We start from the raw sequence: 24,780 nt of genomic DNA on the forward strand, positions 1-24,780 counted from the left end.
TAACATTTCCATTGTATTTGTCTCACAACTGCTCTTTTGCAACCCTTAAATCATTTTTTTCTTTACCTCTAATATTTTGCTGGTTTTCCCTAAGCAAATATAGCCCACCTTCTTTAATAACAGTGACCACAGAGATCGGAGCTGGAAAGGAGGCTATTTTAATAATTCCATTTCTAGATGTGAAAACCAGAGTCACATTTATTAGACACTTTAAAGAATTTGACAACTGAAGTCACAGATAAAACTCTCAAAAGCTGCTATGTGGCTTCTCTGGCCTCTGGATTTTCTGCCTCAGCTCAGTTATAAAATTCATGGCAGAGATTATTCTGACCGTGAGAATCTTAGCATCTGCAAATTCAGTGATTTTTCTTTTAAGCCAAAAGCTTTCCTTTCAGTACCACACATGACAGCATCTTATTCTTCCAGTGTGGATGCAGATTTTATTTCTCTCAACAGCCCATGTCAGGGAATTCGATGGCATAAATCATGTCCATCTGAGATCCCAGCAATCCCTATACCTAGGCTGCACACAGAGAAGTTGTGGTATTCCAGAGAGGCTACCCACAAAGCTACTCAGAAAATGGAATTTGATAAAGACAAAGGAATATTGTTAGTGGTGAATGGCTAATGTTTAGGTCAAAGATATAATTTCTTCCATTTAAATATTATTTAAAAGAGAGTATTACTTTCTTGAATTAAATTACATTGTATAGTTCCCCTTCTGTCCCACATATTTGAATGGAACATAAACTCAATAGCTCAAAAGGGGTTCCTGAGCCAGAGTTTAATATTGTATGAGAGATATCTATAGTCATGTGTATTTCCATGTTAACCCAAATTTATGAATGCCTTTGGGAACATAAAATATGTTAATTAAAAGGGAAATATGTATATAATCAAATTCTGCCATACATTGACTTTAAATGATCGTTACCTTAAAACAAAGCAAGCAAAGGGTCTAACATCAATTTATGCTATGCTATTTCTCTTTCCTACTTCCTTCTCATTTTGTTTAAGTGAAATTCTCTGGATAACACCCCAAAATGGAGATACCTGTGTATCCATACCACAAAATGCCTATCATATAGATAATTTAAAAAAGACATCTTCCCTACCTGGAGTAATCTCAGAGCCTTTAGGGGAGCGACCCATTCACAAGTAAATGTGACTAATTGGATGGATAATTCCCTCATTCATGGAAGAAACTTTTGGACCTCAGCTCAGTTCTAGGCACCAAGGATATGGTAATGAACAAAACACAAATTGTACTCTCAGGGAGCTTGCATTCTGATCAGGTGAGAGGGAGGCACAGTCAGACAAACCAATAATAATTAATATTGCAGACATTGATAAGTATAGAAAATAATGTGGGACATAGACAAATAGGGTGTCCTGGTGATTTTGTACAGAGTTTCAGGGAAGGCCTCTCTGATAAGGTGACATGTGAGCAGAGACAGCTGTGGGGGCAGAATATAAGACAGGGAGCAGGTAGACACATCGTTTAGGAAGCTGTTGCATAGTCCAGACGTTGGTGGCTTAAATCAGTGTGGTAGCAATGAAAGCTAAAAATGTGTTCAGATGCTGTATAATTTGACAGTGAAGCTAACAAGATTCGTTCCACTAGATAGGAAAACTAATGCCTGACATTATTTTATTAGGGTTGAAAACTTCTGGCTTTGGACTTTAATCCCTAGACATAGTAGCACATAGAGCTCATGTTAGATTTTTTAGCCTCAGGGTGAATGAATTTCTGTCCTTGCCTGAGAAAGCATTTAGATACAAAGGAGGAGAAACCAGTGATGTTGGACAACTAAGAGGAGGCAGGAAGAACGTAGAATAGTACAAAAACCATTGAGTCCTTTCATTTACAAATTACTTATTGGTTGTCCAGAGAGTGTTTGTACTTCTTGAAGAAGAGAGGAGAGATTAAAAGAACAAGACTAGAAACAAAACATGACAGCATGATGTGGGTATAATGGACCAAAGGATTTACTTGAAGATGAAGTGGAATTTCTGTTGATAAGGTAATTAAATCGTATTGTGGGTTATAAAAAAAAGATCATGTCATATAGTCTCCTTCCACGAATCTTGTCTCACAAGAAATAAACCGCTGAATGAAGAAGTCTTTTGCATTCATAACTTCTAACTACACATTTGGAAATTACATCTTTGGTCTGTAGATTTTTACCCCACATCAAAGGAATATGATTTCCTCTTAAATCTACTATTAACAGTTGAAGACCGTTACCCTGAGAATCCAGCTCACATTTCTTAATAATAAATTCTCTGTCTTCCTCTGTGAAATTCTGACATAGTAAGCTACCAAACCACTGGCTAGTAGTGTACGCATTCGCCTATATAACAAATATTAAATTAGCAGATGAACTTCTGAAATGGGTCCAAGTGACCCTCACACAAATAAAATTAAGGTGATGAATAAGAAAACAGGTTTAATAACAAAACAGGAGGCCAAGGCAACACCAACTGGTAGAAATTAGATTCCATGACCATAGCATTAAAATATCTAAACAAGCAGACATGCTGGTAAAAAAATGATTTGGGGTCACCAGGAGCAAGGAAAGGGAACAGATGGGAACAAAATGCAATGTCTATTCTGTTAAAATGTTTGTTTTATTTTTTTCCAACTCTGATATATTACCCAGAGTAACATACTGATTCTCAGGAAGCACGTCTCAGCCACTAAACTGACTAACACACTTGGCATGCATAAGAATCTATTAAATAAATATGTTTAGCATTGATTGAGGGCCTAGTTACCAGAAAAATTAAGGCCATTTTCCCCAAAGCCTGGCCAGCCTAAGCATTATTGGTAGAAGAGATATGGATTTCACAGTGTGAGACAAAGCTGTCACTTGGCTGCATTGATCTCCAATGCTTCACCAAGTTTTTGAAGCAAAATATGCTTTTTAATGGGTGTGAATTGTCCTTTTGTGATCAGTGGTGGAACTTATTAGGTCTTCTTTAGCTATCTTCACTTTTCCCTTTGAATAGCATAAAGCACCACCTTAGCCTAGAGTAACTAACAGCTGCTCTTCACCCTCACTCCCAAGAAAACCAAAAATAAGCCTGCAGCCTCTTATTTCTGACAGAAAGGATGATTATAGAAATCTGCTTAACCGCACTTAAGAAAATGGGCTAAACTTACACCATTAAAAATCTCATGAGAATTTCATTAGAATAATAGCAAAAGCTCATCACAAACACACATGAAAATGATAGTACTTTGCTCTTACACATATTTTACTACCTTGGGGAATAACAGATGGGCTAATACGGGAGACATATGTGAAATATTTATGAAAGGCAAAATAATCGAAATACTAAATTCATAAAACAGTAATTTCCTCTATTATATTCAGCAGCATGTACAAAAATGAGAATACTTTTCACATGATAAAATAAAATGCACTGGCAAAAGGTACAGATGAAACAGTAAAAGAAAAGCAGAAAAATACAAGTTATAGTTTCCTTCAATACACTTAAAAGTGCTTAGGAAAAAAACAACTACAGAAAGGATCTTGGGGGTGTTTTTGCTGTTGCTATTCTTTGTAAGAAGACCTTGAATATACATTATCTTCCTCTCAAAAGTTTAGACATTTTAACATAGGGCATTCCCTTTAATATCCCTATGAAGCAGGTTGATGACTCAAAGTTATTTTGTGAACTCCCACAATGATGTCCATAGAACGGCTAACAGAAAATGATCTGAAACTGTAACTTGAGATTTTCCATCCAATTACCTTTGCAGCCCCCATGCTTCTTACCTACCTATTCAAAATACGCCCAATTTTAAGAAATTATAATGCAATGAGCAAGCAGATCCTAAGAGCACACTTAAGAACAGCATTGCATCAAGTTCTACAAAAGTAGGTTTCTGATACAACCTTTAAAAATGCAGGTAGCAAGGGTGTTGGACTAGTCCAAGGTAGACAGAGAGTGGCATTAGCATACCAGTCCTTGGTTCTCCTAGACTTACCCCATGACACATCATTCCTCTTCAATCTCTGAAAATGAAAAACCTGCACAGAAATAATAAAACTTGATCCTGGAAAAGATAAAGAGATTAGTCAAAATGTCAAAGGCAGCACGCCTGCTCGGGGATGTTCACAGCCTGAGCCAGTTCCCTTTGCAGTAGTGGTGGCTGGTCAGTGCCACAATGTGGCTTAAGAAGTAGGAAGGCCTGCTTATCCTAAAACATGGTCGCCCAAAGGCTTCACTTTTGGGCAACCTTTCTTCAGGTTAAAAGATTATTTCATTCTCGAAACTTCCCTTGGTTCCCATGTTCTTTGACAGCAACTATTTATACAATCATTCAGAAAACATTTATAGAGAATATATCCTATGACCTACCAGCAACAAAGATAAAATAACAAAAAAAAGAAAAGCAGCGCCCTTGCTAGTCAAGAATATAAGATATGATACTAACAAAAAAGAAAAAAAGGAAAACGGAAAGATCAGTTTTAAAGTTGGGTAATGCGACAGAGTATAACTGGTTGGTTACTTTATATTAGGTGGCCCAATGACAGCTTTTTTCGGGTCACATTTCAGACATGGATGACAAGGAGATAGATGTGTGATTAAGAGAATGAAGACCATTCCTGGCAGAAGGAACAGTTACTGAAAAGGCCTGAAGTTGAGAAACAAATGTGTTTGAGGACAAAAGCAAGAAAAGGGGGAGGGATTGTGGAATTAGGCAAATACAGAAAGAGAGGCATGGTCTGAATCACCCTGGGATTTATGAACCAGAGTAAGGAAAGCATAAAGGAAAGTCATTGGAGGTGTGTAGGTAGGTGACTTGTATTTTAAAATACTCTTTCTGCTGTATAGAGACTGTATTGCAGGAAAGGAAGAGTAGAAACAGATACGAGTAGTGCAGCTATTACTGCAGCCAAGAGTAAAATAATTAGGTCGATTAGTCCAGGGTGGTGGATGCAGAGATAGAACTGTTAGATGTAGAGACAGTTGATTGGACTGGTGATAGGTTTGACATTGGATGAAGAATAAAAAAGGAAGGAGGCATAAATGTTAGATTTTTGGTTTGAGTAAATGACTGAATAATGAGACTATTCACTGAAGAGAGAAAGAATGGAGACAAGTAAGGGAATCAAGAGTTATGCTTTGGCCACTTGATTCTGAAATAGCTATTAAACATCTACATAGAGATATCAAGTAGACAGTTGGATACAAGGAGACTGCAGAAAGAGCATATATTAAATGGTTGGAAGTGCTCTTCTAGGTCTGCAGTGAACTGTGATTTGAACTTCACTTCACCTTGTTTTTCTCTTGCCTTACCTATCTTTAATGAAGCTAGAATTATATAAATTATACAAAAAAATTTACATAAAATAAAGTAAAGCCCTTACATTTGGAATTATTATCACTATCACTTTCTATCAGGTATTTATCTGGCACTCGCATTAAAATGTCATCATTATAGAAGTTTCAGGAAATGTAGATTATGCTTTCCCTGCCTCCACCCAAATATGATAGCTCTTAGTTGGCTCATATTGTAAAAAAAAAAAAAAAAAAAAAAAAAAAAAAAAAAAAAAATTTGAAGCTCGTCCTAAAAATGATAAAAGGAAAATATCTCCGAGTTAACATGTCACATGATTCCGCCATAACCTTAGGCAGCCACACAGACCTGACTTTATAAGATTTTCTCACATACCTAACCAAGTCATAAATAGGACAGCTGATGGTCAGTTTGACCTCAACTGTGGTCAGGTAACCAAAAGAATCATCTCCTTCTGTCAGAGTATGTCCAGATGGACAAGCTGAGGGATAGGACACAAACAGCTCTAAGGGGTAATGTAAGGCTATTTCTAACCGAATCTCTTGGCTACATAGCTGCATCCCATGGAGAATGGGGCTCCTTGTTTTTATCTTCATTCAGTAAAAAGAAAAAGTATTAAGGGTGAAATAGTTATATATTAACTGTACCTAGATTTCTCATAAAAACAAAACCTCTGAACTAGTTAAGAGCTATGAATTGTATCTAGGACAATTAATGCCATAAAAAGAAAGAATATACATACCCATTTTATACTCACAATCTGACACTACTGTCACTACTGTCATTAACAAGAGCATCACCTCTTTGAAATATCTTCCTGTCTGAGAACCTTATGAAATTGAAGTTCTCAGCATGGCAGCCCCTGCTAGAGTTTTCATTGAGGTTATCCACTTGAACAATGAAAACATATCGAACCATTCTCTAAGGCAGCAGAATTCACAGATGATTTGTGGGATTACATAAGAGCCACCCCTGCCCAGAGAGAACAAAATTAACTAAGGTATTGAAAATAGTAATTAATTTAACAATTTCTTTAAAAATTTCAGTGAGCTTTCAATTTTGCACATTGTATTTTTAACCAGTTTATAGATTACCAAAGCTAATTTTAAACCCATAAGTGACTTCTTTCAACAATGATTATGCTCATAAACCACGTCCAGGAGCTATGACATTAGTGGAGATATGTGCAAGGATACAAGCTAATCTGGAGCAGAACATATTTAGAAAGTTGACCTACTATAGCACTAAATCCTTTAGCATTTTCCAAGCCAAGTTAAAATGAGTTTTCGACTTAACTTTAACTAGTGTCTGGTATTATCCATGCCACTACCCACGTAACCCACTTAACTAACACTGAATTTTCTGTCCTACTTTGTTTTCTAGCCTCTGCAAGCACGTACGTCCCAACGGTGTGCAACGGGCGAGAAGTCCTCGACTCCACCACCTCATCCCTGTGATTGTGAATTGCGGTTCAGTTCTCGTGTTTTTAGACTGTTAGATAAAAGTGCTCATGTGCAGCTCCAGAATATGGAAACAGAGCAAAAGAACAACCCTAGTACCTTTTTTTTAGAAACAGTACAATAAATTATTTTTGAGGACTTGTACAATATAGAGTGATGTGCTAGAACTTTTTAGGCTGATTTTAGTGTCCCCATTACTAATGATTCCCCAGAACATGGAAATAACCATTGTTTACAGAGCTGAGCATTGGTGACAGGGTGTGATAGGGTCCGTCTACTAAAAAATATGGTGGCAATATTAGATAGCTTTTTTTCCTATGAAGTTTTTTGTAGGTCCTTGTTGTAACTAATTTAGGATGAGTTTCTATGTTGTATATTAAAGTTACATTATGTGTAACAGGTTGTTTTCTCAGCACAAAATAAAAAGCATCTGTATTAATGAAAAGATATTGAGAATAAAACCTTCAGGGTTTTCCAGCATGGTGGATAATGGTTTGTTCTTTTTGAATCACTTCAAGTCACTTGAATATGTTGACTTCAGACCATTTCTCCCTTTAATGTTGGAAGAAACTGTCTAACTGTGCTTCTCTTCACCCTTTAAACACAAGCTGTTAACACTGCTAGAGAGTAGTGAGCAGAACTGAACTTCTTCAGGGATCACAGCAATTAGATATTGACTGATGATATCATAAGTATTAGGCCATTTCAGTGCCCAGATGACACATCTGTACATGGGCCCAGCATTCTCCCAGACAGGGCTCTGAGGAAAGAAGGAGAGGGCTCCTACAACCTGCTAAGGTAGGTTTGATGGCTGTCATTTCCAAATCCACCTTAATTAGTAGGAAGGAGATTGGAAAAGTGTCCTGTCATTCCACTGGAAAATCACCCCCACCTCTCCCAGCTAAGTGAGGCAGTAAAAATGCAGGAAAAATTATTTTCCAATGCTTTTCCAAAGTCCCGGTAACAATGCTCAGGTACACAGGCTTGTTACTGAACTTGAATACCTTACTAACCTAAATAAAAGAGTGACCAGAGAAAGCATGGATAAGCAAAAACTGGCTTATTCTTAATAACACTGTTCTAGTTCTCTTTGTAATCCTTTTGGTTCAAATCATTTATTAACGTAGGAAAATTTACTAAAAATCTAACTACCTGCCAGATCCTGTGCCAGGTGCTATTGATACAGAAAGCATTAATTTCCTGTAGCTGATATACAACTTGCCACACACTGAGTGACTTCAAACAACAGAAATTTATTCTCTCACAATTTTGCAGGCCAGGAGTCTAAAATCAAAGTGTTGGCAGGCCCTCACCCCCTAAGAAGCTTTAGGGAAGGATACATTCTATGCCTCTTCTAGCTTCCAGTGGTTGCCAGCTTCCCAGGCTTATGGCCACATCACTCCAATCTCTGCCTCCGTCTTCACATCACCTTCTTCTGTGTCAGTCTTCTCTGTGTGTCTCTAACAAGAAGACTTATCACTGAATTTAGGGCCCATCTGGATAATCCAGGAGGATCTTACATCAAGATTATTAATGACATTTGCAAAAGTCCTTTCTCTAAATGAAGTAACATTCTCAAGTTCTAGGGATAGGATGTTGACATATCTTTTTTTGGGGAGGCCACTCTTTAGCTCATGACAAAGAGAAAGATAAATAAGATGTAGTTCCAGCCTTTAAATACCATAAAAACTGGAAGATATTCTGTGAGGTAACTATGACTGAGGAAGACAGTGAAAGGAAGGAAGAAGAGAATCAAGAATATGAAGGACCCACAGGCTAAATAACCAGGGCTTAGTTAATCAAGACATAGCGATACTATTTTCAAAATATCCAGAAATGATGAGCAGGTGCACAAAAGCCAACAGGACTGGCCTTGAAAGAAATAGAGAGGAATCAGATGTTAGAAATTCTTTTTTCCTTCTGGATGCATTTGAATCAACAACCTAATCAATCCATCCAAAACTCAGCAGATGTTCAATGACAACAGTGCTCACCAGGCCCTGAATTCTCATATTCAAATAAGGACCTGGGTTTTTAGGAGTGGGTAGGGTAGACTGGGTAATAAATTCACCAGCACTAGATATCAAAAAAGAATTCTGCTGTGACTGAAACTGGCAGGAATGTTAGATAAGCGTGCTCAGAATGAGCATCTGCTCAAGATACAGGCTGAGGCATGGCCGATAAGAGAGAAAAGAAAGTCAATCCACTGATGGAATGTGACAGTCTGAGGAAGGCAATATCACATGGATTGTTCAGAGACACAGCTCATGCCTAAAACAATCAAACTGATCACGGATCTTTTTAAACAAGACAATTAGTCTGTGGGTGAATCTTGAGAAAACTGTTTTTGATAGCTGAGTTTTTATCTATGGACACTATACTTCATGACCTGCCTGCACACTGAAAATGCATTAACTGATGGCTCTTGTCATTTTCTCCTTCCCTGCCACAGTCTTGTTTTCAGTTTTAAAGTGTATCATCTAACATGTGATCCCTAGAAATGTTTTAAAAAATATTCAGAGTATATATGAAAAATAGCTGCTATAAAATCTCTTTTACATAAGCCATTTCAAACAAATAGGTTTGGGATTGATATTTTTTTTTTAACTCCAGTAACAACATTTCATCCTTCCAAAATATAAAACTGGTTGAAGAGATCCATCTTTGCAAAAACTTCCTGAATTTAAGGAACTCAGGCAGAATGATATATCCCACTCATAAAAAAATGTATCAGAACCTAATGATATGGTAGATTATCATTGGCATTCCAAGTGCTTACAGTTTCTGAAATGTTATGTGTCCTCACTAGTTTAAATATTAATAGATTCTCTTGCCCACTCAGATTTATCACAGTAAAAGAAAAAGGTCCTATTTTCAAGCTGTTAAGCAAGCTCATTTGCAGACCACACAGAGGACAGATAAAGAGATTGGCTGAGAAAGGTAATTTAGGCAGCGCCCCTTTACATTCTTCAACTCCACACTCTCTCAGGTAGGCCCCCTGCTTTCCTCACGTATCCACCATGACAGCTTTGGGCCACTGAGTTCTTCAGCAAAGGGCTGTAAGCATAGAGAAGCCAAGAAAAGTGGGGCACCAGAAAGATGGAATACCAGTGTGGATTATAACTGCCACAGCTCTAATAACAAAGGCCCAAACCCATGAATAAAGCAATTTTCACTCCTGTTCTGTGACTTGCATAATACCACTGGTTTAACTCATTTATTTAACCCAACCAAAAGCAATCTGAAATTGGCCCTCTGAGACTAAGAAAATATTGCCTCTCCCCAAACCAAATTTACCAATATTCATAAGCTATTTTAGGCAAAGCTCTTCTTCCAAGAGTTATTAATAAGGAAAATTGCATCAAATTGAAAACCTTACTGAGATATTTTGTTCAGGGAAATTGGAGATCTCTTTTTGAATCATCCATCATTAAAGAAATCCTAAATGTCTTTTGCAGCTCAGTAAATCTTAAAATAAGACTTGGTAAACATGTAGATTGAGGTGTGCCCTGTGTGAACACATGCAAAGACTGTCTCCAGTCCTAGGGCTCAAGAATCTATATTGAAGCTACTTTAGGCATCGATATCCCCTACTTCCATATGGTTATTTTAAATGGATCTGTATATAAGATTAAATGTTATCTGCAAATCTAGTTACCTTAGCAATAAATGGTAAATAAACTCCAATAAGAAAAGACTTTTAAATTAATCTTGCTGGTTTACTTTGAACCAGTTCACTTGCTTTGGTCTTACCACTTGCTAACCAATAACCATAATCAAGCCCAAGAACGACAAGAGGAACTCAGAAGAGTATCTGGCTTTGTCTTTGGTGAGGTGATTAAATCATCAAGGGAGGGTGATGAGTTATTTCCTTCTTGAACATCTCTGAGACTTGAGAAACTTCTAAGGTGGTAAGCTCCTAAAGGGCAAAGAATCTGTGTGCAAACAGATTCTTCCGAACAGTTTTGCTTGTGGGTTGCAGTGATCTAAACTGGGGGTCAGCAAACCCAAGCTCACAGGTCAAATCCTAGCCCAGCTCTTGTTTCTATAAGGCCTATGAGCTAAGAATGCCTCCACATTTTTAAATAGTTAAGAAAACATCAAAAGAGGAATAACAGTTCATGACAAGTGAAATTTAAATGAAACTCGAAGTTCGGTGTACATAAAGTTTTATTGGAATGCAGCCATACTCATTTGTTTACATATTGTCTGTGGCTGCTTTCATTCTACAATGAGAGAGCTGAAGAGTTGCAACAGAGCCCACATGTCCTGTAAAGCTGAAAATATTTATCTGACCTTTTACAAAAAAAGTCTGCTGACTTCCCATCTAGACAAATTGCAATAGTAATATCAATTAGCATCAATTGCAAGAGTAGTAGCAATTGATTTCCAATTATTCATCCCATAATAAAGTTTTACTTCCTTCATTTATGATCCTAAAATGAACTCGTCTGAAAATGTTAAACCAAAAGAAACAAAACCCAGCAAGAGTATAATCTCTGGTCAGTTACTATGAACTCCATTTTAGCAAGAAATGACTCAAGTATTGGGGACTATTTTTTGTTTATTTGTTTAGTTTTCTCCCTTTGGGACTTTCTCTTTAGGACAATCTTAATTTAGAACTTGGCCTGTAAACCTGAGATAATATTCATGTTTACTATAAAATAGATTAGAGGGTATTTTAAGTCCTCTAAAGGTCTACTCTACATATCATTTGTGTAAAAAGATAAACACGAGCTACACATTGATTTTAAACTAGATGATGAAATCATCTTTCCTCCTCAACTCCCAAGAAATTTACTTTCATGAGAAATGATCTGCACATTAGCCTCCCATTCGGAATGTCCATGAACTACCACAGGAAGTAGTTCTGTTGATATAGGTCAAAGTACATTTGACCATATTGGTCTTGAAAACCACAGTCGATCATAACCCACTACCTGGGAACCTGGACCCCAGTTGGTAAATGACTGGACTCAAGCAATTCTTCCACATAAAAATTTAAACTGCTTTTTCTCCTTGGGGAGAAAATAATGACAGAAGTCTACACAAATATACTATGAAATATTTTTAATCCTGGAAAGAACTTGATTGCTAGTTACCAAAGAGGGGAAAAGTCAACAAGAATAAAATTCAGTCTTTTAAATCAAGTGAACATATACCAAATTGCTTCACATTGTGAAACAGCATAAAATAATTTATCCACAGAAGACATGGTCTCATCCAGTGGAAACTGACTTAAACATGTTTTGACAGAGTGTTAAGAGATATTAGAGGTGATAGTTGACTTAATGAAGTATTTAAGGCTTCGAAACTGCCTTTTAGAAAAATAACAAATATCTGCTTCTACCACTTAGGGAGTTAAAGAAATAAATATCAATTAAAAGTCATAAAAACATAATTAAATTATTTATGTCTTTCAACATTCCACTGAGCTATGCAAAGACAAGACCTAAAACCAAAGTGAATTTTACAGCCAGGATTGGTCTGAATATTTTCCTCATAAAATTCCTTCTGTCATACTTTGTTAGTGCTTGGAATAAATGACAACCACTGGGATCCAAAGGAAAAAGGCAGCCCCATTCCAAAGATGGGACTGAGCTGACAAAATCTATTTAATATCTAAAATTAGAAATAAATTCTTCAATACCAACTACATTTTCAGAGAGTTCATTAAAATTTAAGGCATTTTGACATGTCAGAGATTTTAGTCCAGTGACAGGAGAAGAGAGAAGCTACCTAGGAGCAAATCCCAATTATCTCTATGGCTTCGAACATGCACGTTGAGCACAGCCGAAGATGAAGAGAGAGAGTGACAGGTGACTGCGCAGAAACTTCCTGACTGTCCAGTTGTACAACTTCACCAGGATTCCTCTAAAAGGGTTCATTTCAAATCTATTTTCATTCTTCTGTTTAAATTTTGACCAAAATAGGGAAAGGCTAATCAGCACTGTTAGCAAGATAAAAATGAGCAATGCCAAAATAATTTATTTATAGTAAGATTTAAGAAATTAAACATAAAAAAGATTTATACAACATGATGTCCTCCCTGAATCTCACAATAAACAATAAAATAATGGCAACCTCACCTATACTCATGAATCCAACAATAGAAGATATACACAAAACAAACATTCATTCAACAATAACAGTATGGTTCAGTGTTTTACCCACCAGCCAGATAAATGCAATTATTTATTTTTCTCCCAGTTTTCACAAAAATAAAGACATCACTTGCTAAATCAAAAGTTACAAATCATACCTCATTGAAAGATGTGATTCAAAAAATCTTACTCATAAGTCCTGCCTCTCTCAGCCAAGTACCATCTTTTTAAAAATCTAGATTACCATCTATAAAGATAACTGATTATTGGAAACAAATCAAAGTACCTTCAATCATCAATGGGAATGAAAGTCTCCTCCTTCTCAGTTCTAAAATAATTAATGTTACGCAAAATTGGTCAAATCTAATCAAACTTCTTTCAACAAATAATATTTAAGACATGCTAATACTGGAACCTGTCCGTTACAGGAAATATCACAATTATCTGAATCACTTTTGAATAAGAACAACACATATTTCATAACTGCTTATGGTACAACCACATTCTTATTATGAATACAATTATATGTAATTTTCCAAAACTGAATTTCTTCCTTATTGACTTAAAAAAGAAAAACTTCCATGGAAGTCATAACCCTCAAAATCTTGTAGCAGAATAATAGCCATAAAACCTTTGATGCTAGACATAGGGCAAAAATCCCAGGACCATTTTCTGGAGACCACAAAATTACCCCAATACCTTTGTACAGTTATCTGTAGTTGTACACAAGTCATTCCACTTTCCTGTTTATGATTTTGGAGTGTGATCTGATCAACAAGCTTTCCCCTTCATTTTAAATTATACTTCAAGCATTACATAATCTTAAGCCATTGGACTTCTATGATAATGTCACTTATTTGTATTACTGGAAAGTTAAGGTGTCTCCTTGCCATTTAAAAAAATTTTTTTAAAGATTACTTCAACATTTTTAGTCAAGCTCACCTGACCAGTTCCAACAAGAATGAATGGTATTTCAAAGGTGATTATAAGTTTAGATAACCCAAACACCTGCCGACTCTTCCTAAAAAATTACTGCTTGCTTAGGCTTCTGAAATCCAGAAAGATACTCTATGGGAAAATGAAATGTTTATTGTCTGTCTTTGTTCACCATTTTTAAAAGAAAAGATGTTTTAAGGTCTTGTCGGGAAAACAAATAATGGGAAAAATAACTACACCTTTAAAATTTTTTCAAATCTTTTCCAAAATATAAACAAAGAAAACACAAATGGGATCACAATGCATATGCTGATATCTGTCTTCCAAAGCACACTTTTTATGTAGAAGTTATAAAGAATAAAAGTTATCCATTAATTATATGGCATGCATCAATAGTGCACTGGTGGGCTTAACGGGCTTAACCTTGGTTTTCAGTTATGTGTATATACAGATAAATCTCTTCCTGAGTTGAGCTTCATCTTCAGTTGAGACTCAAACCATTTGCTTTCTAATTTTTGGCAAGATACTTGACCACGTGATAAGGCAATCAAACATTTCAACCTCCTTCCCATTTCAGTAGCATGGCCCTCCTCTGTGACATTACCAATGTGCCAGGTACAAGGACAGGCTCTAAACTATAGTCCTGTAAAAACTAAAGAGCAGGTTTCTTTGTTCATTAGTCTGAAGGCTACAGCATTGTTTTCTCATATATTTGGGGATCTTGAGGATTTCAGCTGAACAGATTCAAAATGATCTTCTTTTTCCTATGAAGAAAAAAATATTAAAACAAAATCAACTCACTATAATTCCAATAAGGTTTTAGAATCTTATATGTTCAGAAGGAAAGTTCTGGCAGTCATTTTAATTTATGTACCTGCCGCCTGAAATTAGGATTTTACATTTAAATAAGAGTGTCAGATATAACAGATAGCATGCCTACCCTGAAGGATGCTTTTGATGTCCAGGAGATAAGACAGACAATCCAAAATAGAAGCAAACACATGATTGCAATAGATATCAAAAGATGTTGTGATTCTTGTGAAGAAAATACTGAGGCCCTTCTAAGGGGACATCTGACCTGGGTGCTGAAATAGATGGCCTTGCCATGTGAATTGTGGACAAAATAGAACTGACAGAAACTAAATATTCTCAAGATAACATAAGCTAAATAATAAGAAAAAGGCCAACATAAATAAATAAGATGAACACCAATAAGACATAAGGTCACTTGGGTTCACTGATATGTTTCAACAAGATCTTTTGGGTATATGTATGCCAAAGATAATAAAAACATCTTAAAAGGTATAAAGGCATCTTAGATAATAAATCAAAAATTGAATTCAAATATATCATTACTAGTGTTTGTTATATAAAACATTCAAAATGTAGCCTATTAAAATAAATTAGTCTTCTTTAATGGGGAAAAAGAGAAATAAGAGGTACAACTCCTCCCAATGTTTTCACTGTTAAAGTAAGAAAATGCTTTCTAAAAACTTCTGGAATGAGATGGGTAGGGGGCCAGGGGAACTATGTTATGGAAGAGAATAAATATGAAGAGAATTAGGATTATGTTAAAAATAAAAGAAATAGGAGGCAGAATAGTCCTAGGTGCAAAAGGATGTGTGTCTAAAGTAGAGAAGTAAAATGAGAAAATAATAGGAAGTTGACGTTGTTTCTGTCAGGAAGAACAAGGTTTCTTTTGTGTTTTCTCTCATTTGAGTAGAGTCCAGGACTTCAGACATTTTTAAGGCTACAGGGACAGGATTACAGAAAAAAAGATCAGAGTGAACGCCAGTGTTGCTTTCCTAGCCTTTGCTGTGACAACGAGTCCCTGGGAGAGCACACTGCAAATCTCAGTGCTCTAACTCACTGGCTCTGTAAGCACTTGCCTGAAGTCTCATGTTTCCCAGACTTAATTTTTAGAGGAATAACCATTGATGATTCAAATATTTACTAAGAACCCACTGTTTTGCAGGACTAGACTTTAGGGATAAAAAATGTCTGCTCTTAAGGAACCCACAGTGTATTACAGGAAAGAGCTTTAAGATATTGGCCATGAACTAGAAAAGATATCTGAGATTTCTGTACCCTGTCCCTGAGAAGATTTGATTCATATGTTCCCTAGGGGAGGGAGGAAGAGACCTGTTTATTATCCTCAAGGTAATATTTAAATCAAAACATTGAAAACTCTTTACAAAATCATGTTAGCCTCATAGGGCTTCAGTTGCTATGTCCTCCACGTTCACAAGGGATTTTGCTCCTATCACTGATATGGTTGGGAGTATGAGTGTGTGTGTGTGTGCGCGCGTGCGTGTGTGTGGGTGTGTGTGATATGCATATCCTCCAGCTATAAATGAGATTGTTTCTCAGATAAGAAACTATATCTAATTTGACATATCACCAAGACCTGGCAGAGTATCTAACACACAGTGTCCCATAAATGACTGTGAAACAAATAAAAGGAAAAAATGAAAATAAAAGATTTTTTTTTAATGTTGCTGATAAAAATTTGAGAAGAGTGAGTCTATAAATAAAACCCCACAAGTTCAGTACATTGATAGGGAAATAACAAATAAAGCATGGCCTTTAGAACATGAATAAGGATATGTAAGATAAAGCAAACCTCGCATGACACAGTAGTTAATAAACCTATAAACGTTTTTGCTCCATGAAACCATGTATAACAAATTTTTTAAAATGGGACACACAATAAGACTTGTGCAATGATATTCATAGCAGATTTATCATAGCTAAACACTGGAAATAGTACAAGTATCCATTAACAGGAGAACAGATGAACAAATTTTGGCATATCCATAAAGCAGAATACTACTCCAGAATAGAAAGGATATTGTACTGCCTAACACAAGGTGAATGAATCTCAGAAACATTTTCTGAGTGAAAGAAAACTTGAGCAAAATACTACATATTGTGTAATTACAATTACATAAAGTCTAAAACAGATAAAGGTAATCTATAGTTTAAAAAGAGCATTATAATAGCGTTCTTTGGGGGACGAAGATGGGATTGATTGGGTGCCAAAAGGCATGAGTTTACTTTCAGCAGTAAAACTAATGTTCTCTATCTTAATAATATTTGGGGTTACACAGGTATATGCATTTTTCAAAATTCAGCAAATCACGTACTTTTGATGTGTGCACTTTACTCTATGTAATCATGTTACCCTAAAAAATGAAAATATTGAATTTCTTTCATTAATTATATGTATTCTGAAGTATTTAGGAGCAAAATGCATTAAAGTCTGCAACTTTAAAATGCATAAAAAAGATGTATTCATAAATGACTAGAGGGAAGGATAGATATGTAATAAAGCAAATACGGTAAAATTTAAGTGGTGGGCATATGGCTGTAACACTGTGTAATTCTTTCATCTTTTCTCTAATATTTAAATTTTTAATTAAAATTGTTTTAAATTATAACATCAACTAAAAATGATATTTAAAACAAAATGTTGTACACTGAACCTTCTCAGAGAGAAAAATTCTATCTTCCATCTTGTTTCCTGTGATTGTTTCCAAGAACATTTTCAAGCTTTCAATTCTCTAGCTATAAAATAACAATAGAGGAGGCACTGCAATATGAGGAAGCACTTGAAAGTTTATCTAATACTCACTCCGTTCTCTTCCCTGAGTAAACCCCACTTATTCTTTTAGACTCAGCTTAGAGGTCACTTTCTCTTAAAAATCTTCCCTTGCACCTAAATACTTCTTTCATTACAAGACAATGCCCTTACAAATAGGGAATTCTAAGTTCTAAGTAGGTAACAAGTCTAAGAAAACTGATGATAGCAGATGAATTCTCCATGGGTCTTGTGTTTCTGCATATCTTGTGAGGAAGACACAGTTTGTCCTTTTTCCTAATCTTCCCAAAGAACAAAAACCCTTGGATGGTATAATGTCTCCAACCAGGACAAAGAAAGTTTGCTTATCTTCCTGAAGGTTAGAGATAGTGTCTTACCCTGTGAGGCAAATGGTAAACATACTTACTACCTCCTATGAAGATCCAGGCTCCCCAAGCTAAGGGCTCCTCTTCCATAATGTAATCCACTGTGTGCACAGCAACCAAAGCAAACATGGCCATCTTGGCTACTGCTATTGCTCTGAGTAATAAACTGTACTTTTTCTCAGACCCAGGAGACGCACACTTTCCAAAATGTCCATGAAACTATAGCAGGCTAATTTGTTGTCTAGTTAATAGATTGAAATTTCATAATTTCCACAGTTTTCCACTGTTTTGCCTGTGAGGATGAAAAATTGATAGAGAGGTATCTTTGTGGAAGAGGAATGATGAGAGCCCTACACACTAACATGTTTGAGGGATGTCTATAAGAACTGATAGCAAACATGCTAACCAAATTGTATGGTCAACAAAGCAATAAAATGGTCCTCCAAAATTTACTGCCTGGAAATGAAAAGGAACTGAGGAGCTGGCTACAGGACGAATACTGAGAAGTGGGTTCAAAGAGTTCACAGTTCAGCTGCCTAAATGGTGGCCTGGATATTGTCAATTCTCTGAGATGGAAGACTTCTTCACCAGTCGAGTAATCAGCATCAGGTGTGCCCCGTGGTAACAACCACTAACACTAAAATTTATCCTGGTAGGAAAAGAAAGTTTCATCCGGTCTCTGACCACAGTTACAGAGACATGTACCTACAATGAGCATTAAAAGAAAAATGGAGTCCACCTATGGGTAGAAACTAGGTGAACTGTTCGAATTTTGGCTGTCACTTTGGAGATGATAGTGGCAGTAATCTGATGCTAAATAAGAAAGGCAACAGCTATGCTACCCTAAGGCTCAACACCTCTTGCAAACTGTCATAACTACTTTAGATCCATTCAAAGATGGCAGAGATTTTATAGTGAGTCCTGATTGCGATAACAGAGATTTGGTTTTCTCTGGGAAAGTTCTATAAGGCTAATTTCCATAGGAAAACTTAGTGTGGTACTGAATAGTATTTGAATTCTTACATTGGGTTTACAATGTGGGCAGATTTTCAGTGCTAAATTTAGCTGGCAGTCAAAGAAAAACAACTAGAATTGCACTGCATTCTTCACTACTGAAGACAGTATGGCTTCGCTTGATGATTCTACTTGCTCTTTTTTTAATCAGCTAACCCACAAAGTGGTATCTTTTGAGTTGGGCCAAAAGCTAAGAGCTGTCCAGAAAGCTGAGTCATGCTCCATATTTTTGTGGTCTCACAACCCCAGTAAACACTTTGTGATACAATTCACTGTGATTAACGATTTTGCCAATTAGAGACTCTGGCATCCTTTGGTATTTTAGACTCATCACTTCCTTGACATGGCTACTCTTTTAAAAAGCAGCTACTAGCTTGTTACTGAGCTCCTGTCAAAACTGAATGCCATTTCTATGCACACCTTGTGACTCTACAGCCTGATAGTCCTGTTCATGTTGCGTCAACAAGGCAGCAAGGGCACAATAAGCTTCACTTGTCAAATATAAATGGTATTCTCAAGAATGCAGCTGGTCTGGCCCCAGCAGCATCTCAGGCTCATGTGAAAATATAGCAGCATTCTCTTTGAAGAAAACTTTATCCCTTACTTCACAGATCAGAATGAGGCCACTAGCTCCTTGGAGCCCTGAATTCATTGACATTCTACTACATACCTGGGACTGGTTCACTGATGGCTTGGTTGAGCTGAAACCCAAGGGTGGCCAGTGGCTGCTGCAGATGCCCAATCCCAGCACCAGATATGAAGAACTAAAAACCTGTAAGATTTCTCAGCTCAGTGGGCAGAAGCCAAAGCCATTATCATAGTTATGGCCAAGACATCCCTTGATAAGCCTTGTTATATTTTTACTGACGTACACTTTTGCTAAGCCAAGAAAGTCTTTGGTAAACTAAACACTGGCATATTAGTCAGCCTTCTCTGAGACAACTACTCTGGAAGCCAATCTTAGATGCCAATCAAATCATCTTGGTCACTCACATATATCCCCACAGTAAGGACCCATCCTCTAAAAAGACCAAATGGAATTAAGCATCTGACAGAGATTGTACCAGACAGACTGCCACAAACGCTGTCCAACATAGCAACGAATCTACCATCAGAGACTGGGTACAAAGTATTCTATTTTTCTCATGCAGAGGTTCCCACTTGTAGGTTCCAAGTCATGTCAGACTTGGGATTCATGGCAAAGGTTTACCAGTTTTTCCTAGCAAACTGATTACATCTGACCTTTGACCACCCCTCTGGGTTATAGTAGTGCCTCACCACTGTTGACACCCGTTCAGGCTACAGTGTTGCTGTTCCAGTCTGATCAGGTAACTCCAGCCACATCATTATGGCCCTCAAAACAAATCTGCTTAATGTTTGTGTCTTTATGGACCATTTGAAGTCTGACAATGGTGCCCTTTTTATCACAAAAGCTAACCAAAAATGGGCTGAGAGTAGAAGTATTTGGCAAACGTTCCAGACGTCCTACAATCCAAAGGCAATTGGTACCTTTGAGCATTGAAATGGCCTTCTCGAAAATTGACTCAAAAAGATTTCTGACTCTATCTCCCTCACCATCCCCTGGTCAACACATATTAGTAAGGATATTTGGTTATTAAATATGGCTGTCCCCATAAAGGCATCACTTTCTCTTGGCCACGTCATAGAAAGGGAACTGAGGGAAAGATATTGGTTGACTCTATATAAGGTTATATACACTTATATGAAAATCCAGGATTCTGCTCTGATCACTCCAAGACATGATGTACCCTTATTTACCCCAACAGCAATCCTCAGAATGTCCAGTGTTAGCCCTGCCAGAAAGAAGCCTAGAAGATTCAAATATAATTCTTGTCTAGCCACTTTTTTTTTTGATTGTTATGATCCTAGATCAAAAGGATAATGACCACATAATTGAGTACACTGCTCATCAAATCACCCTATGCCTCCCTGGACAAAGGTGAAAGACGTCCTGGGTGTCCATAAGTTTTTAAAAATGCCATTGTCCCTGTTGTACCCAAATGTTCTGGAACAGATATCTAGGTGCTAGTAGAGGATGAATAGAAATAAGGTGAATTTGTAACTACAAACTGATTTTGTGGCAGTGGAAAGAAAGCAACAGTGCAGTCTGGTAATGAGGTGCCTGGGGAGGAAATACTTTAGACCCCGAGAGGTCTGAGAGATAGAGGGACATTAATGATCGCTCATTTTTCAGAGCCACCCTGTCACCTTCTTATGAAGGAAAATGCCTTAGTGTTCCTCTCTCAAACTGTTTAAATGCCTTAAACTTCACTGACTTCTGGGTCTACCATATCCACCAAATGCTCTGCCCATAATTTGGTTGCTATTCTCCTTAAGTATACTAAGAAATCTATCAGAAGCAGCAGGTTTGGCCCCACCTCCTTTCCCAGAAAAACAACAATCAATACCTCCATTCTCAGAGTCATGGCTCAGTCAGTCCATGAGGTGGACAAATACCACCCAATTCATGGTGTGGACAAACAGGAAAAGTTGAACCGAATGTACTTAGGCAGTCTCCCCAAAGACAAGGAAGAGACACAATTACTTAAGGTGAACTGAAACCCTGCAGCAAGGAGGCTGCAGGCATTGTTAATCTATACTACCTATGTACTACTACTACCTATGTACTACTTGGTGTCCCCAACAATTGCAAATAATGTTTTCTCTCTAGAGGTAACACATGTACCTCCACGATGATACTTCTTATGCAGAAGCAAGGCATTTAACTTGCTTCCCTCCTAAAAACATGGTGGCTTACACTTGCACCCTAGAAGAGGTCATAATTTAACCATGTATAGAAACATCACAACAGATCATGTAGCTCTTAGACAACCGCAAGGATCTTTCCAAAATGAGATCATTCTTAGTTACTAAGATGAGGTTCCTAGAGGAATAACCAACTTGTCATTTATGCTCACCCTATGTGTAGTTAGTTATTCAATTAGAAAATTTGGTAAAATATCTGTCTCTGAATTTAGCTAAAGTAATGAAATGATACCACTTCAGCCTCTGAAGGCATTCAGGTCAACATCAACTCACTGTCCATACATTGTTATGAACAATATAATTGCCCAATACTTCCTCCTTGAGGACCAAGACAAAGTCTGTGCAACTACTAAAATCCTACCTAGATTGTCTTGCTGAATGGTCTTCACTGTAGATCAAAAGGAGAATGCCCGCTTGGTTGAATATACTGCTCACCAAGCTCCCCTACCATGGCCCAAGTAGACAAAAGTGAGTAGTGAACAGAGTATTAGACTAACAAAAATTTCACCAGAAGCCAAGATGATGGTGTAGAGAGAGATTTGAATATTGTTGGGGGACAATTCTTCACAGTTCTCTAACATTTCTGCACATCTTATGAGACACTGATTTCCCTTGTTTAGACTATCTTTTCAAGGATCTTTGTGTAGAAGCAGCTTGAGAAGATAAGATATCTCATTCCAGAGAAAGGGCAGGACTGCTTACAGTCTTGGTAATAGTGTCTCCCTCTGAATCAGTGAACAGGCACGCTATCTGACCAGTACAATAATGAGAATATCTCATTTTGGAGCAAAGAACAGGAATGCTTACCACCCATTCTAAAAGATTCAGGTTCCCGAAGCTTAGGGTCCCTTTTCTGTAATGCAAGGCACTGTGTGTGCAAGTCATCTGTTCCTGTTCACAAAGGCTTGTGGGAATTGGGGCTTTGGGAACTAACATAAATGCTGATACTTTGCTTAGTGCTTCTGCTGTGAGTGCTCAACTGTCCTTTGTCTTTGACCAAGAATCTCATGTCTTCTAAAGTGTCCATGAAACTGTGACAGTCTCACTTGTTACTGTGAAAATAGGGTAAAATGTCAGTTCTTGACAATCACTGTACATTCATCATTCCCTAGCAATAGTATCCGTCCTAAACTACCATATTACAAAAATTAAATAACCATTAATAGAAGGGGAATATGGCTTAATCATTTTATTTTGAAATAATCCTCTAGAATATATATACATGCTTAAATTAGGGAAGTAAAAGGAAAGGTTACTAAAACATTGCCAGTAAATGTAATCTTTTGCCTTTTGTCCTTCATTCTAAAAATCATTTGAAATGCATTTTCTTTCTTCTGGTTGATTCTATTTTTAATACTGAGTGGATAAACTGATAATGCTTCATCTTTTAAGTCAATGGTGATGAAAGTCAATACAATGTGTTTACAAATAATATTTAAGGCTTCATGTTATTTGTTTGAATAACAGTAATCATTTCAAAGCCAACAAAGGTGATAGCATCTGATAAGGTACGTTTAATACCTCGACAGTTTATGTAACTTTTATTTTCTCTGTATGAGCAATCTTAGTTATAAAATTTTTAAAAAGTATAAATGAACATGAGATCTTTTATTAAAATTTTTCTTTTTTAATATTATATAATACATTATCTTTGTGAAAATTCTAACATGACAAAAACGTATTACTTCAAAGACTAAAGATGACCATTAGTTCAAAATTCCCCTAAAGCAGCTACTGTCAGTAGTAGTCTGCTATGCAAATAATAACATAAATGTATATTTAATAGAAATGTGCTAGTCTATGTATTGTCTGAACCATATTAGAATACATATTTTTTATCTTTAACAGCTGCAGAGATGCACAATATTCTAATACTATGATGTATGAAAATTTCTTATCTAACTTTTTGCTGATGGTGTGTAAAGTTGTTTCTACGTGGTTAACCAGAAAAAAACATTGCTGCGTAAATATTCTTGTATTTACATCCTTATGTACTTCTAAGAGTGTTTCTGTTAGATAACTGCCAAAGGAGAAATAGACATTCTGTATTACAGGGCTTGCATGAATGCTTCTATTAGGTTAATATGTTCCCTAATTTATAAATACACAGTAACACTGGGTTAAAATTCTGCTCTCACCTTTGTGGCCAAGGATTTGAGTTTTCCCAGTAGTGACTGTTTATTGGAATATACAACTTCCTCTTCATTATCTTCTCCTTCCATGATAGCACAACTGTCTGCAGCTGGGAGTTCACACTCTTTTGAGTTAGTCGTCATTACTAATTTGGAATATTTGTACTCCAGTCTAAGCAGCAGTAAATAAATAGATAAGTAAATAAAGTGGAGGTTTAATATAAATTCTTATTTTAGATGCTCATACACCAGGTCATTAAATTATCTCATAATATAGTTGCTTTAACAACAAATTTCTCTCACCTACAGCAATTGCACTATGTGTTCTCATATATCTACCACCTACACACAATTTTTTTTTCAGGATTTTAGAGAACCAGTGCAATACAGTTAACTCTATTACTTATTTTATATCAATTAAATTTTCCAGTTATGAACTTTTGAACAACAAAGAGAAACCTTAAGGTATGAAGGCATTTTCTTAATTTATAAATATTTGAAAGCTAATTCACTATACAGTGCTCTGAAATTTAGTTCATAAGAATAAAAATACCATACAGGCAATTGATTTGGTCTTTACCATTTTTCTATATCACTCATTCCTTTTTGTTCACCACCCCGGATATTCCAATAGTCCCAAGATACTATCACATAGAACTTTCACAGCCCCACTGACATATAAATCATTTTAAGTCAAAAGTGTGATACACCAATATACAATCAGGAGTTAGACTCAATATTCAACTCCAGATTCTTGGAGTCCTGGAGTAAACAAAGGTGATATCTGCCTACATAATCGATCAATTTCTTTGCAAATATCTACCCCTAAGAAACTGAAAAAGAACAGGTGGGACAAGAAGACATCATGTTATCATGAAAAGGAAAATAGACACAAAGAGAAAAACTGCCTTCCAATCTCAGATCTGAATAACCTGGAACCTCCATTTTTCTTTGTTTTGTAATAGGTCTAATTCAGTAATCTCTAATGTTCTCTCTATTATCAGAATAACAATCATTTTCTTTTGCTTTCTTAAGGACTTTTCTTATAACTCCCTCACTAGGAGAAA

The 24,780-nt window shown here is 36.5% G+C and overlaps 2 protein-coding genes across 7 annotated transcripts in view; one reads left to right on the plus strand and one right to left on the minus strand.

Moving 5' to 3' along the window:
- The window catches only part of GRM3 (glutamate metabotropic receptor 3), a 206,955-nt gene extending 199,896 nt beyond the window's left edge, over window positions 1-7,059 (plus strand). For all 3 annotated transcript variants that reach the window (XM_016148028.2, XM_016148030.2, XM_016148029.2), the window contains exon 6: window positions 6,698-7,059. In XM_016148028.2, the coding sequence (XP_016003514.1) occupies window positions 6,698-6,771 (74 nt within the window). In that variant the 3' untranslated portion in view covers window positions 6,772-7,059. The remainder of the gene's footprint in view (window positions 1-6,697) is intronic.
- Window positions 7,060-7,189: 130 nt separating this feature from the next.
- Window positions 7,190-24,780, minus strand: part of ELAPOR2 (endosome-lysosome associated apoptosis and autophagy regulator family member 2) — a 155,189-nt gene continuing 137,598 nt past the window's right edge. For 2 of the 4 annotated variants that reach the window (XM_036230308.1, XM_016148024.2), the window contains exons 21-22: window positions 23,720-23,885; window positions 18,079-19,566 (exon numbers count right to left, since the gene is read on the minus strand). In XM_036230308.1, coding sequence (XP_036086201.1) covers window positions 19,309-19,566; window positions 23,720-23,885 — 424 coding nt within the window. In that variant the 3' untranslated portion in view covers window positions 18,079-19,308. The other 2 variants (XR_004953888.1, XM_016148027.2) reach the window with 2 other exon arrangements.

Source organism: Rousettus aegyptiacus, unplaced genomic scaffold (genome assembly GCF_014176215.1).
Source record: "Rousettus aegyptiacus isolate mRouAeg1 unplaced genomic scaffold, mRouAeg1.p scaffold_m13_p_13, whole genome shotgun sequence".
Taxonomy (NCBI): Eukaryota; Metazoa; Chordata; class Mammalia; order Chiroptera; family Pteropodidae; genus Rousettus; species Rousettus aegyptiacus.